Consider the following 14360-nt stretch of genomic DNA (forward strand, 5'->3'; position numbering starts at 1 on the left):
AAGAAGAGGGAGAAGGATCCTTTATACAGCTACGTGGGTGGAGATTGCAGCATGCATTACGGCCACTAGCAGATGATATTGGTTGTTTTAAGGCTCTCAGAGTTCGTTCTATTTATGTCATCACCTCACTTCATACGTGACATGCACATCAAGTCGACCTACACACACACACACACTCGAGCAACTGCTTACATCTACTTCCTGCGTATCGACTGTGGTTCAGGTACAAGGATAAGTAGAAGAACATGCTGCAGGCTGTTGTTGAGATTTATGTGGTGGATGCTAAAGGTTGAGAGGCCAAAGATGCTAATCAAGTTTGCACCACTAGAAGAAACCCATGGATTCGTTCAAGGACGTACGCTTGTGCTCCACCACAGAGAAAGAGTGATTAGTATACAAGTGTCTCGAGTGGAAGGGCATTTAAATTGGTAGTGAGATCCGTATGGTTGGCAACCAAACATCAAAGAATACAAAGATTAATGGTATGGCTGTGCTACTTGTTATTAGGTCACAAATAACTTGATCAGAGAAGACAAACCACTTCACTTTCTTGACTTAATTTTAGGAATCCAACATGAATGAGAAGTCAGCTAACTTGCTGGAATCCCAAAGTGGTCAGCCAGCATCACTGAATGCCACTGTTGGTGGTGCAAGAACAATGCCCACTGTTTGGTATATCACCTATAATTAATGCTATTGTACTGTATCAGTTGGCTCTCAGGATGCCTTGTGGTCTGAGATCAAATTATCTTTATTAGGATCAAAGTGAGTGCACTTAGCTTTGCTAAAGCATATTTGTGTGCATTAAGTTTCTGTCTAAGCATCAGATTGTTGGTTTACAATACATGTTGCTGGCTATTCAATGCAGCAAATCATTTTGTTCTGGTCATTTGTGTTCCAAAGATGATAAACTATGGAAAGTTGATGTTGCTTGTAGGAAGTATGGGGATTGAGAACCTTGCATAGGAAGAGTGACAACTGTGTTTCTCTTTCATTTTGGTGTGATTCCTCATCTTCAGGATTCATTTATGTAGGTCCACATTAGCAGAGTTAGTCTTGCATAGCTTTGGAAACATCTAATTCCACTTAGTGCTTTTGATGAATTCAATTATTATATACTTAATTTTATATAATAATAATTATTATATGTGATATTTATATTATTCAGCTAATAATTATAGGATGATTTCTCTAGAAAATATCCCTATTTTGGGCATTTTCCAAATCTTTTGTTTTTAGTATCAAACAATACCCTTAATTTAAAAATATCCAAAATACCCCTTGAAGATTTTCCCATCAAATCTTTCCTTGTCTTTTTTTTTTTTTGCTAGTTTTGAACTATTAGAGTATTTTCATTTGGCTTGTTTATATTATTTTTCAATAATATTTATGGTATTTTATTGATATATTAAAAATATGATAAATATTTTTAAAGAATACTGTAAATGATATCGTATCATGTCTCTTTGATTGTCATTGCACATAGACCATCAAAATATTATATTCTTTATTTTTGAGTTAGTCTATTTAAATTATTTATAATATTTGTAAATAAGTTTATAGTATTTTTGTTGTGACGATTAAAACATTGTAATAAGTCAGTAATAGACCAAAACACTATAAAAAAAAAAAGAGGGATAGTTTGAATATTCTTTAAATTAGAAGTATTATTTAAGAAATAATAAAATGAAATGTATCAATTAAAAATAATCTAAAATGTGAATATTTTTTTTAAGAAAATCGTTCATAATTATATGTAATATTTATTATTTGTGGGATCACATGAAGTAACCATTTGGGTTAATTGGGCCCAAAGAAGTGGGTTTATATGGGCCTAATTAGGGCCATCTTAATCTTAATTATAATAGTGCCGTCTCGGCCTGCTCTCTCCACGTTCGCGTTTGGAGTTGACGACAAAAGGAGGCGGACCGGAAGGAAAGAGAAGTGGAGGATGGCGAAGCCGTTGGGGCCGACGGGGGAGTTCTTCCGCCGGAGGGACGAGTGGAGGAAGCACCCGATGCTCACCAACAACCTGCGCCGCGCCACCCCGGGCCTCGGCATCGCCCTTGTAGCCTTCGGCATCTATCTCGTCGGCGAGGCCGCCTACAACCACTTCCGCGGCCCCGACCCCCAGTCTACCTCACACCACTGATCGTGGAACTGGTGGATGATGCGTGATCACTCGTTTCCCCCTCTTTAAGGTCTCTCCCCGCTTTCTTCCCCTTCCTAAAAGAAACGATTTTGCGAAGGAAAGTCCTTTTGTTGGTTTATGGACCGTACTCAATTTTGGATCTTTTCTCGAAAATTTTAATTTGCTGATGAAAAATCGTTTTATTGGTCTTTTTAGGGTTTGACTGATTCGTTATTGATCGATTAGGGATTTTGTTAGCATCAACATTGTCTTGTAAGTTGCCATGCTATCCTGATCTTGTTGGCCGTATGGTTCCTTTGTAGTTTATGCTTGGAATCGAGGCAATAGAGACGTTATGACCAAACCTTTGCGATATTGATTATTGTCGTTTGTAATGATTGATTTTGAAGTCAACTTTAAATTGATCATTGGAATAGCATTTGAAACCCTCATGGTTTGCTGATCCGGTTCTTATGGCCACAGTTTCTTGGTCCATCGGGCTTGTTGAGGTTTCTTGCTTCTCTTTATTTGTTTAGGATAATCTGATACTTGGTGACAAAGTTTTATCTTTGCGAAATTCATGATTTATCTTATATTATCTTTTCTATAGATTTCCCATTTGCTCGTCTGATGAAGCTTTTCTTTTTAATGCTTAAGTGGTCGATGAACTATTAAAAATTTGACTAAGCAATCAAAGAACAGAATCTCGATGGTTAGGCTTCTGACAAGTCATCAAGGATCAACATAAGTTCTTTTCGTGATGCAACCAACAATTCCAAAAAACAACACAAATATGTCCAGTGTTATATGTTCAAGAAATGATATAAAAAAATATCAAGAAACTTTGAGAGGGCTAAGGTTGCTTCTCTCTGACCTCCATCACTAAGGTTCTGGCCTCCTTGCTTTTAGAGCTAAGGTCGCTGCGTATCATTGAGTCTGTGAAATGATGGGAGAAATTTTGGGAGGGCCCTTTCCATGGCGGTAAAGTTGCTTCTTTCTAACCTCGATCACTAAAGTTCTGGCCTCTTTGCTTTTAGAGCTATGGTCGTTGCGTACCATTGAGTCTGTGAAATTATGGGTTTATAAAGCATAGTTAATCATGTGGGACAACATTCTTTACATCAACCAATTTTAATTTATAGATGAAGGGTTAAAAAGGTGATGGAGAAATAAATATGCTACACAAAAAGTTGAAGTTAAAACTTAAAAGACTCCAAAGCCTAGCTAAGTTAATTATTCTAGAAGATGATAAGGAGATTGATTTGTGGCTTATTGGACATGCTACAAGAGAAAAGAGGTTATGACATGTGCAGTTGATCACCCGCATCTATATTTTGTTGATTAAAAAAAATCTACCTTACAATTTGACAACCAGATTAATAATCTTTATTAATTTAGACAGCATGTAACTTCTAAAGACCAAAGTGAGAATTTAATCAACTACAATCATATCTAATTTTCTTAGGTGATTTTGACCTACTGATGTAGAATAAAGTAGAGAGAAGAGAGAAATAGAGAGAAAGCAAGAGAGCAAGAGAAGAGTATAAGAGACTAGGAGAGAGAAGATACAAGCCTTCTTTTTCATTCAAATCTAAAGTGTTTGACCCATTAACAAGCTCCACTATTTATAGGGGTTTACAATTAATGAAGACAATGATTTCTAAGAGTAATCTCCTATGGAATTAGTATGTCTTTGAGAAATCCAAAATGTGACTTTTATGATACCTAAATAGTAAATGAGTGCACTTAATACAAAAGGAGTTTGTCTTTTTAATTTTCAAAACTCTTTGAATTTCTAGGCTAACTAATTGATTTTTTTTATACCTTTGCCAAGAATAAACTTTTCGGAAATCCTTTGTAAAGCTCGACGATTCTCCATCATTCTCCCTCAGTGGAAAAGAACTCGACCCTGGAGAGTGATTTGCAAGGTACTGGTCTAGTAAGTCTGGTGTAAATTCATAAAGTTCTTCCAAAGTAATCTAAGTGATATCGAAAGCTAGACGATCACACCACTTAATAAGAAAGTATTGAGTAATGCTAGTAGCAAATGTAACAAGGCGATCATCAAGAATGACCTTTACGTCCTCCCTGTGTTGTGGGAGAATCGGTGATTTGGGAGGATTATCACATGCAGGAACATGGGTAGATAGAGGAGGAGGCACAAAAGTACCATGATATGAAGTTAAATACTCCACATTGAAAATTGGATTAATATTTAAGTTGGAAGGAAAATCGAGCATATATGCATTAGATCTCAGCTTTTGGATAATGGAAAAAGGACCACTGACTCGGGCATGCAACTTTTTGAATGAGTGTTTAGGGAATATCTTAGGGCTAACACAAACAAAGATATAATCGCCAACTTGAAACTCTTGACTTCTCTGATGTGCATTAGCAACAAGTTTATAACTTCCATTACTTAGGGTAATTTTACGTTGAATTTTAGCATGCAAATCATGAATATGTTGAGCGAAGGAGTGGACTGATTTTGAGACACGATAGTAAAGTGAAAGGGGTGCAAGGTCAATGGGGGTGCTAGGAGTATAGTCGAGGATAGTTTGAAATAGGTTTTTTTTTCGATGGAGCGGTTGATTGAGCTATGGTATGCAAATTCTATAGTGGGTAAGGTTAAGTCCTAATTTCTGGGTTTCTCTCCAACTAAACATCTAAGAAGATTTCCTAAGGAATGGTTAACAATCTCAATTTGACCATTAGTTTGGGGATGAAAGGGTAAAGAGAACTTCAATGTTGTGCCAAACAGTTTTCATAAAGTTTTCTAAAAGTAGTCAAATTTCACATCTATATCAGACACCATAGTTAAGGGCAAGCTATATAATTTAACCACTCCTTGAAAGAACAATTTAGCAATGTGTGAGGCATCATTGGTCTTATCACATGGGATAAAGTGGGTCATTTTGAAAATCGATCAACAACAACCAGAATAGGGTTATGGCCATGGGCTGTTTTGGGAGTCCAAGGATAGAATTTAAACTTACATCTTCCCATGGCGAATGTGGAATAGGCAAAGGGGTGTATAGGTTAGTATTGTGTTTGCGAGTTTTGGCAATTTCACAAGTGTGACATTGCAACACCACTCGATCAACATCTTGCATTAAGGAAGGCCAGCAAGATCTATCCTCGACTAATGTAATGGTCTTGTCTCGGCTTAGGTGACCAGCTAATTCACTTACATGCATTTCCTAAACAAGTCTCGAAGGGAGGATCGAGGAACACACAAGCTAGTAGATCAAAAAAGGTAATCATCCTTGTGAATGAAGTCCATATTGTCACGGACTTAGCTGGTTTTGCCTAAGTCGTGCGGCACCCTTGCGTGTCCGTCCGCAAAGGTCAGCCTCCCCGAAACCTTACATGGTCCCTTAGGACCTAGAAAAGAGAAAATGAGTTAGAGAAAGCGCCTCACTCGGGTTTCACAAGCAAGCATTCTAGGAAACACTTCATAGACAATGCAAATTACAAACAGACTTTACAAGCTCTGAACAGTTGTACAACAAAGGATCAAAATGGTCCACTACAGACCGAAAATCTCTCACAAGTGTCCACATGATACAACCTTTATTTACAAGTCTAAAGCGGCCACCAAACCCAACTAAAATGGGGCTATTAAGCCTCCGGCCGTCCCTCTACATGCTGTGTAAAGCATGAACATACATAAAGATACGGACATACATAAGCATTACATCAAACATCCTGTTTAGAAGTTTGTCCGCGACAATATGTTCATGACAGTTTCCATCTTGGACTTCTTGATATATGTGACTAAAGTCTAAACATTTGGTATGCTCTTCTTTTTAATCGCTCGAATCCTATGACCTTGACACTCATGGTAGATAGGATTGTAGAAATTTGACTAAGGTCATCAACAACTTTGTTTTGAGTGCTAAGACAATGCTTAATTATAAAAGAGCATTCGTTGAGAAACTCAACCCACTTTGCATGTTGAGCATTTAATTTCTTTTGGGCATTTAAGTATCTTAGGGCCTGCTAGTTAGACAATAAGATAAACTCTTATGGCAAAAGGTAATATCGTCAATACTACGACATTGCACAATCACATATAATTCTTTGTCGTAGATAGAATAATGTTGTTTTGCATCATTGAGTTTCTCACGAGAAAAGGCAATAGGTTGACCCTCTTAACTAAGAATTCCTCGTATGCTTGTACCAAAGGCATCACAAGTGACTTTAAAGGGTTCACTAAAATAAAGGTGCCTAAGAACAGTAGCGGTGGTTCGTTTTTATGTTAGCAAAGGCTTTTGTAGTATCTAGGGTCCAAGAAAACTCATCTTTCTTTAGGCAATTAGTGATAGATGCCATGATAGAACTAAACCCTCTATGAATCTCCCATAGAAAGAGAGTAATTTGTGAGAACTTTGAACCTCATAAATGGTTTTTGGCTCATGCCCTTGTAAAATGATGCAAATCTTTTCTGGATCAGTGGCAACATCTTTGGTAGAATAGGACATGAGTTTGCATGAACGAACACTTTTTTAGATTGACATAACGCTTAGCAACTCGAGGGTAATAAGAACCTATCGAAGATGTTCTAAATAATTCTCTTTGGTCTTACTAAAAATCAAGATGTCATCAAAGTAGACTACACCAAATTTGCCTATGTAAGGTTATAAAATTTGATTCATGAAGCATATGAAAGTATTTGGGGCATTGGATATACCAAATGGCATGACTAGCCATTTGTATATGCCGTCTTGAGTTTTGAATGTTGTTTTCCATTTATCACCAGGTCTAATATAAATTTGGTGGTATCCATTTCTCAGGTCAAGTTTTGACAACCAATTAGATCCATCGAGGTCTAGCATATCCTCAAGTCGAGGAATTAAGAAGTGATATTTGATTGTTATTTTGTTGATTGCTCAACTCTCAACACACATCCTCTGAGACCTATCTTTCTTATGGGTTAACAAGGCAGGGACAACACAAGAATTGAGGTTGTGTCGTGCATGGCCTTTAGCCAAAAGTTCTTCAACTTGCTTGTTTAACTCGGTTCTCTCCTCAGGATTCATTCTATAATGTGGGAGATTAAGGAGCTGCAATCTTGGGATAAGGTCAATGGCGTGTTAGATTTCCCATAAGGGTGGTAGCTCACTATGTAATTCTAAGGGTATGACACCAGAAAATTCATCTAATAAGGATTTAACCTCGGGAGTTAAGTCGGGAATAGTGCAAGGGTTAGGAATTTCTCTAGCAATGATGTCATATAAAATTTGTTATTTAGGCTCTATTTTAAAAGATTTAGGATCTAGCAAGTGGAGTCCCTTGATAGTTCGGGCTTGTGGAAGAGAGTTAGGTGTTCCTGTTTTGTTTTTTCTAATGGTTTTACTGGTCGTAAGATAATGTTTTTGCCTTTGTATTGAAAGAAATATGTGTTTTCTCTCTCATAATTGGTAATATCAAGGTTATACAACCAAGGCCTAGCTAAAAGAATGTGCGCAACATCCATTGGTAAGATGTTACAATAAATCTTATCCTAGCAATCGCCTATTTTAATTGGTACCAGACATCTTTCGATCACGGGTAAAATAGTTTTGTTAAACTAGGCTACTTTGAATAGGTCGGATGTACCTTAAGTTTAGTCTTTTGATAGCAGATTTTAAGACTACGTTTATAGTGCTACGTTCATCTATAACTAATTTACAATTTTTTTTTCCGCTTTGGATGAAAGTATGGAAGACGTTTATCCTCTTCCATTTATTGGAATCACTAGTAGTAGAGAGAATAATGCGGACAACGTTAACATGGGCATCTTCAATTTCTAGTTCGTCTTTGTCACTTGAGTAGGCTTCAGGTTCAACTATTTAGTATGCTTCCTCGATTTGATCCTTTGGTTCTTGTCTTAAGGTAAGGGTACATTGAGGACAATAAGAGGTAATGTGACTTTTATTATGGCAATAGTGACACTGGATTTAAGGCAAACTAGTTTGAAAATTCATAGTTGAACAAGTTGGACAATGCATGGTTGGACCAGGATTGTTGCTAGTAGTGGGGATTTTTGGCTTGATAGAGCTACTACTTGGGGTAGATTGGGAGATAGTTCTATTGTCGAGAGACCAAGAAGATGCTTGATGAATTGGATAAAGTTTAATGTGCTTCTCAATCTTAAGGTCTCATCGAGAACTCTATAGTGTCAGGGAAACTAAGGGAGACTTCTCGTTGGATGTCAAATCTTAACCCATTAACAAATCTTCAGATAGTGATGATTTGGTCATCTTCTATTTCACACATAAGTAAAAGTTCCTCAAATTGGACCAAATACTTATCACACTAGAATTCAACTATTTTAGGTTTAATAATTATTGAACCAATTGGCTTCGAAAGTAGGTGAGGAAATATTTTTCCTTAGTTTTTGTTTCATGACTTTCCATTAAGTGATGGGAGGCTCTCGACGATGTTCGAGACTGTGGTGGACATGTTGCCAATATTTTCTAGTGGATCCTATCAGTTTCATTTTTGCAAATAGTACACGTTCAATATCAATCATTTCATACCACTCAAAGTTGTCTTCCATGCTATCTAACCAGTCAACAAATGCATTTGGGTCAAATCTACAATCAAAGTTCGACACATCCACTTTGACTCTTCTAGCTATTTCCTCCAGATTATTAGCAAATCAAACTCATTGGCCCATTACTCAAGTTTGTGGATTTCTAGCAGGTTCTAGGAATTCATCTCTAAGGTCAAGAGCTTGGTCATTAGGAATTGTTGGAGTATGATTGTGAATACGTGCCTTATAGGTGGACCTAGGATTTGTTCGAACTGGAGCTTGGGGAGTAGTTAAAATTTCCTGATTTGAAGCTATGGATCGTGGAGAATGGATTTGTTGCTTAACTGACTCATCAACTTTTTCATTCATGGGTCATTTTTCAAGGTATCGGAGAGCTCTTAGGACTTGGCTCATTTGGTCATATAACTGGTTTAACATTGTGTCATGATATGTTAGCTTGGTCCTAAGGGTGTCTACCTCACTCTATTGGTTTAGGGATTCATCAAGATTAGTTTGGTTTTTATGTCGTCAAGTCATGAATCTAATGCTATTAACAAATTACTTTTTGGTAGTGAGGTTGTTAATTATTGCAATGCACAAGGTAGAAATACAATGTTTTAAATGGTTCTCTTTTTTTTTTTCCCACACTTTTTGTTTTGGTTTGTTTTCTTAAAAAAAAACTCTCAAGGGTTTAAATTTTAGAGGTATTGTAGTTGTAGCTAAAGGGGAGCGAGAGGGTGATTAATATAAAAAAAAGAAGAAAATGGGGGGAGAAGTGATGAAAACCACGATTTAATGAAATGTACTATTTTTCTTTCGACATAGAAATATTGGTAAAGTTTTTACTTGGCATTGAGAGCTATGTGGTCCACCTGTTCCCTAGGGATAGTCGTCCTAAAGTCCAACTCCTCACGCAAGGGATTGACGTTGGGAGTGCAAGGATTCTTGAGTGTTGATCGAAGCTTTTGCTGCTAGTTGGAACACAATAGGATGCAGGGCAGATTTCTTGATGGGCTCTAATACCAAACTGATATAGAAAAGTAGAGAGAAGATAGAAATAGAGAGAAAGCAAGAGAAGAATGTAAGAGATTAGGAGAGAGAAGATGCAAGCATTTTTTTATTTCAAATCTGAAGTATTTGATCTATTAACAAGCTATACTATTTATGGGGGTTTAGGAGTCTTGGTACAATTAATGAAGATAATGATTCTCAAGAGTAATCTCCTAGGGAATTACTATACCTTTTAGAAATTCAAAATGTGATTTCTAAGATACCTAAATAGTAAATGAGTGTAAAGACCAAAAGACTTTTCAATTTTCAATACAGCTCTTTTAATTTTTAGGGTAACTAATTGATGACTTTTTTTGTTGATATCTTTGCTTAGAATAATTTTTTTAAAAATCCTTTTGTAAAGTTCAATGGTTCTCCATCACCTCCTACCCTTTTAAGCCTCCTAATTATCAGCCTTTTAAAATACCATTTTTCATGAACTTCTGATTAGGAAATTACCTCACTGAAATTAGAGGAAATTTAGCTGAATAAATCATTTGATCTAAAAACCTAAGAGATTAGGAACAATTTACAGCTGATAATTAACTAAATAAATCACAATCACATGAAGCAGACCTTACTAATATAGAGCAAAAAAACAGCTGGAGGATCCAAAAAGTAGAAAAGATTATCTGGATCCAGCTGACTCAACTGTGGCTCCATCTACTTTTGACTCACTTTGGACCTGAAAAACCAAACCCAATATGATTCAGTTATCTTAATTGGGTTGTATGTATGCAACTCTTTCAAAACCATCCCTCCTTAGATATTGAATCCTCTCCAAGAATGTCTAAGAATTTATCGATGCTTATTTGTAAATTTAATAGTTCTTGTAGATTGCTACACGTAAGACACTAATATTCTAGTGTTAAGGACTCAACTTATGATATCTATAAAGACTAGTTGGCAATACTGCCTGTGCGGATTTCTCAGTAACCCAGCAACATAACAAAATCAACATAAATATAACATATAATACATAGAAACTAATTGCAAGACTCTCGAGGAGTTTGGTATGATGTCTTAACTGACCTAAAGAAAACCTAATTAATCTTATATCACATCACAAAGGTTTGCTGCATGACCTAACCGTTGCCAACACCGAGCTTTTCTCTGTGTTTTCCTTTCCCATGTGGTGTCTGCCATTATCTAGAGATCATCTTTGTTTATTTCACACTTGTGTTACGACACTGTGTGCGATGCCAAAGGCTACATTCCTCTTTTTTCTGGGTTTTACATACATTACTTGCTGCAGTCCTCTTATTTGATCGGCTAATCCTTATTTACGGTTTTTTTTTTTTTTACTGTGGATTTGGCCCGTGGACCCAGTGTTTTTTCATTTTCTCTTTCAGGTAAACGCTCGACGTATTTGACGTTTATCCTGTTTCTTTCCTGAAAGGCAGCTGCTTCACTTACAAGATGGTCATACTCTTGCAGGTTATGGTGTTCTCCGAAGAAATAAGTCTTTTTCTTGCATGGTTTTTGGAACCTTGTGATATGTACGTACTTTCTGAGATGATTAACTTGCTCCCATAATGTTGACTTTTGGGGTCTTTGAAGGTTGACCATCTCCTTGAGTTGGCATTAGGAACAAAAATCACAAGACAATTTTTGTCTTGTGAAAGTTATGCAAACAGATTTATGCTTCATAAGACTATTTTGTTTCTCCTATGATCTTCCGTGGCATATGGCATGCACATCAAAGCTACCAAAGAAACGTCATGGTTGTGAGTTAATTTGGCTGTTCTTTCTCTCCGGATTCTTTGAATACCTCATGCCACAAGAGAAGAAACAGGTGTTGTGTTCTTCATGTCCATCGAGATCAGGTGGTGCACAGAAAATGCTTAGAGCAAAAACAATGAATAGGAGAGGTAGAAAGATTAGATGAGTTCATATGATTATAATAGCGCTCTTATTCCCTTCATTCTGATTCTGGATCGTCTACAGTTTTTGCAGGTCAACTGGAGGATGAGCCAGGGTCTGGTATCCCATACCAGCGTTCGAGCTCGACACCATCCAAGAGCTCACTCCAAGACCACCCATCATGGCCCATCGGATCTCCCGGAAGCCTCTCACCCACAGCTGCCGTCGGCGTCGACGCCAGAGAGCCCGAAGGACTTTGGATTCCGCTACCGCCGCTGCTGTTGGCTTTGCATCTACCACCACTGCTGCTGCTGCTGCTGTCGATGACATCGTCGACTCTCACGCCGGTGATGAGGAACCGCTGGTGCGATGACCCACAGGGCTTGGCTGCATGCATCGTCGCGTCGCACTGCCGGCACAGCAACGCCCGGTCCTCCAAGCAGAAGAAAAACCCAGCTTTCTCCTGCAGAAGATCATTACGGTATGGCATGACATTACATTTCTTCGGCAAAGCTAATCGATGCAAGCATATTATTTTGTTTTCTAACACTCTGTGACAGGAAATTGCTTTTGGCCTAAACAAAGCGGAGAGCTTTCTCTCATTCCCCAGTGAAGAAGGTAAGAAGAATAAATGCTGCGCACTGCCCTCTGTTCTATAATTATGAGAAAGTGGAGATCTGATGGGGAGTGCAAAAAAAAAAAAAAAAAAAAAATAAATAAATAAATCGATTGAGACAGCGAGAATTTAAATGCCAATTTTGGTTCAAGAAAGATGGATGGCTACCTGCTGCCTAATCCAAACAAAATAAAAAAATATGAACTCTATTGAATTAAAGAGTCTTTTAGGCTTTTTAAATTTTAATAATAATATTATTATTATAATGATTATGATTAATTATTATAATTAACCAGAGATTATTGATTGGATGGATGCTAAAGAGGCATTTGAACAATCGAAAGGTTATATCCTAAAGGCATTTGGAATATGTTACAAGTCAAAAGGAAACGTCTTATATTGGAAAGAAGTATTATTACACATATGACTGACTACAGCAGAAATAAAAATAAAACACAAAAAGAGAAGAGCAGAGCAGAGCAGAAAAAGGGAGAAAAAAAAAGGAGAGGAAATAAGCGTGATAAATCAGAGCTACAGTCCGTCGATAGAACGGCTTCGGCAAAGACGACAACGACGTCACCTTGCAGACATCGCAGGCGGGGATGTTGTCAGCCGAGGTCGAGGAAGGATGCGGGGAAGGGGAGGAGGAGCCCCTCGGGAGCAGCAGAACTCGGCGGTGCTTCCCCGCGACCTTGTTGGCGGCGTGCACCTTCTCGTCGCAGCTCCAGCAGAGGGCGGCTTCGTCGGCGAAGCACAGCACCGTCGCCGCCGCTCTCTCGCAGACGTCGCACTGTATCTTCATCCTGACCCGAATGCCCCCCCTCCCTCCCCCCGTGCTGCAGGTTACGCTACCAAATAGCAACGCACGTCACTCACACGTACATGAATGGGCAGCCTAACAACTCGAGACAAAGCAGGAACAATCGAAGAGGTTGACGACCCGATCAGCAGATTTCTCACGCATTATTCCATCGATCCTAAGAACTTTCAGGTGAAGTGACTACGGAGAGAGAGAGAGAGAGAGAGAGAGAGAGAGAGAGAGAGAGAGAGAAGTGGTACCTCCTCTTACGTACGTGAAGTCCAAGGGTGGTGAAAATCTTGTTCTGGAGTTGCACTGGTCTTGTCCTGTGGAGAGAGAGAGAGAGAGAGAGAGCTTTGATTGGCGGTCTTATAGTAGCAAGAGGTGGGTGGGGGTTCGAAGGAAAGAGTGCGGTGGGAAAAAGTAAAAGGAAAAGAGGCAGCCAAAGAAAGCTGAGGAGATATTTTGGTGGATTGTGCGAGAGCACTATGATGGTGGCAGTGGCCGAGAGGATAACCCACCTTCTTTCCCTATAATATTTCTCATCAGCATTCAATAAGATATGGGGTTAATTAATGGCCTCGGAAACATGACTGGTTAAACTACACACCTGCATGTACTCTCTCTCTCTCTCTTCACATATACTGACAGCCCTCCTCTATAGCTCTCGGAATGCAATGCAGTAGATCTCAGGCATCGCATTTCAAGAACAAGGTAAAGGAATCAGGTGACAAAAGCACCCATCCGAAGAAGCTGACTGCCAACGTCCGGAAACAATGAACCATCAAAGCGTTGCGTGCGTGATTTGCTGCTTGCAGAAGAAGAAGAAGAAGAAGAAGAAGAAGAAGTTTTCAGCATCGACGATGACAGAACATATGTGAAGAGATATCAGATGGACTCAAATGCAGAGGCCAGTCTGCTGATTGGTGGGCAACTAGTACAAGGGACACAGTTGCAGTGGCGACGGCAGCTGCCGGACTTGTCTTGGTGCTATTAAAGACCATCAGCATCAGGACCACTGCGTTTGGCTAACATGCATTTTAACTTGGCTTCTTGGGACATTACCGCTCCTTTTGTTGGTATTGCTGTTGTTTGCATCTGACTGGCTTGGCAAGCAACATCTCACCATCTTATCTATTGACTTCCACACTAATCATTCAGAAATATTGGAATAGAGACATCAAAATCATTCGGAAATATAGCTATAAAATTCGGATCCAACAGATCAATTGGCTTGTTCGCTAAATATTTAAAAGATTTAAATACTCTCAACTTTAAAGTTTTCGATTCTCTTTTGTTCTCTCTTATCATTGCCCATATCATCTTCTTGAATTGTATTATATATATTTTTATATTATTATTACTACTGTATTTTATTGTT

The 14360-nt window shown here is 38.3% G+C and overlaps 1 protein-coding gene and 1 long non-coding RNA gene across 6 annotated transcripts; one reads left to right on the forward strand and one right to left on the reverse strand.

The window, feature by feature from the left end:
* The first annotated feature begins 2162 nt into the window (after positions 1–2162).
* On the forward strand, positions 2163–12670 carry LOC135607779 (uncharacterized). The gene is made up of 3 exons (XR_010485264.1): positions 2163–2201; positions 11139–11572; positions 11649–12670. It is a non-coding gene; the product is annotated as an uncharacterized LOC135607779 (long non-coding RNA).
* On the reverse strand, positions 11597–14090 carry LOC103978494 (B-box zinc finger protein 22). 5 transcript variants are annotated; one of them, XM_065099842.1, is made up of 4 exons: positions 13590–14088; positions 13240–13509; positions 12761–13028; positions 11597–12027 (listed from the first exon to the last, which is right to left on the reverse strand). In XM_065099842.1, exons 1-4 carry the CDS (start codon positions 13679–13681, stop codon positions 11659–11661), a joined length of 999 nt encoding a protein of 332 aa, XP_064955914.1. In that variant the 5' UTR covers positions 13682–14088; the 3' UTR covers positions 11597–11658. The 5 variants fall into 5 exon arrangements, with proteins under 5 accessions (XP_064955914.1, XP_064955917.1, XP_064955918.1 ...); XM_065099845.1 differs by having other exon boundaries at positions 12761–13075; positions 13240–14090; XM_065099846.1 differs by having other exon boundaries at positions 12761–13082; positions 13240–14090.
* Between the last annotated feature and the right edge of the window lie 270 nt (positions 14091–14360).

Source organism: Musa acuminata, chromosome BXJ2-3, assembly GCF_036884655.1.
Source record: "Musa acuminata AAA Group cultivar baxijiao chromosome BXJ2-3, Cavendish_Baxijiao_AAA, whole genome shotgun sequence".
NCBI classification, from domain to species: Eukaryota; Viridiplantae; Streptophyta; class Magnoliopsida; order Zingiberales; family Musaceae; genus Musa; species Musa acuminata.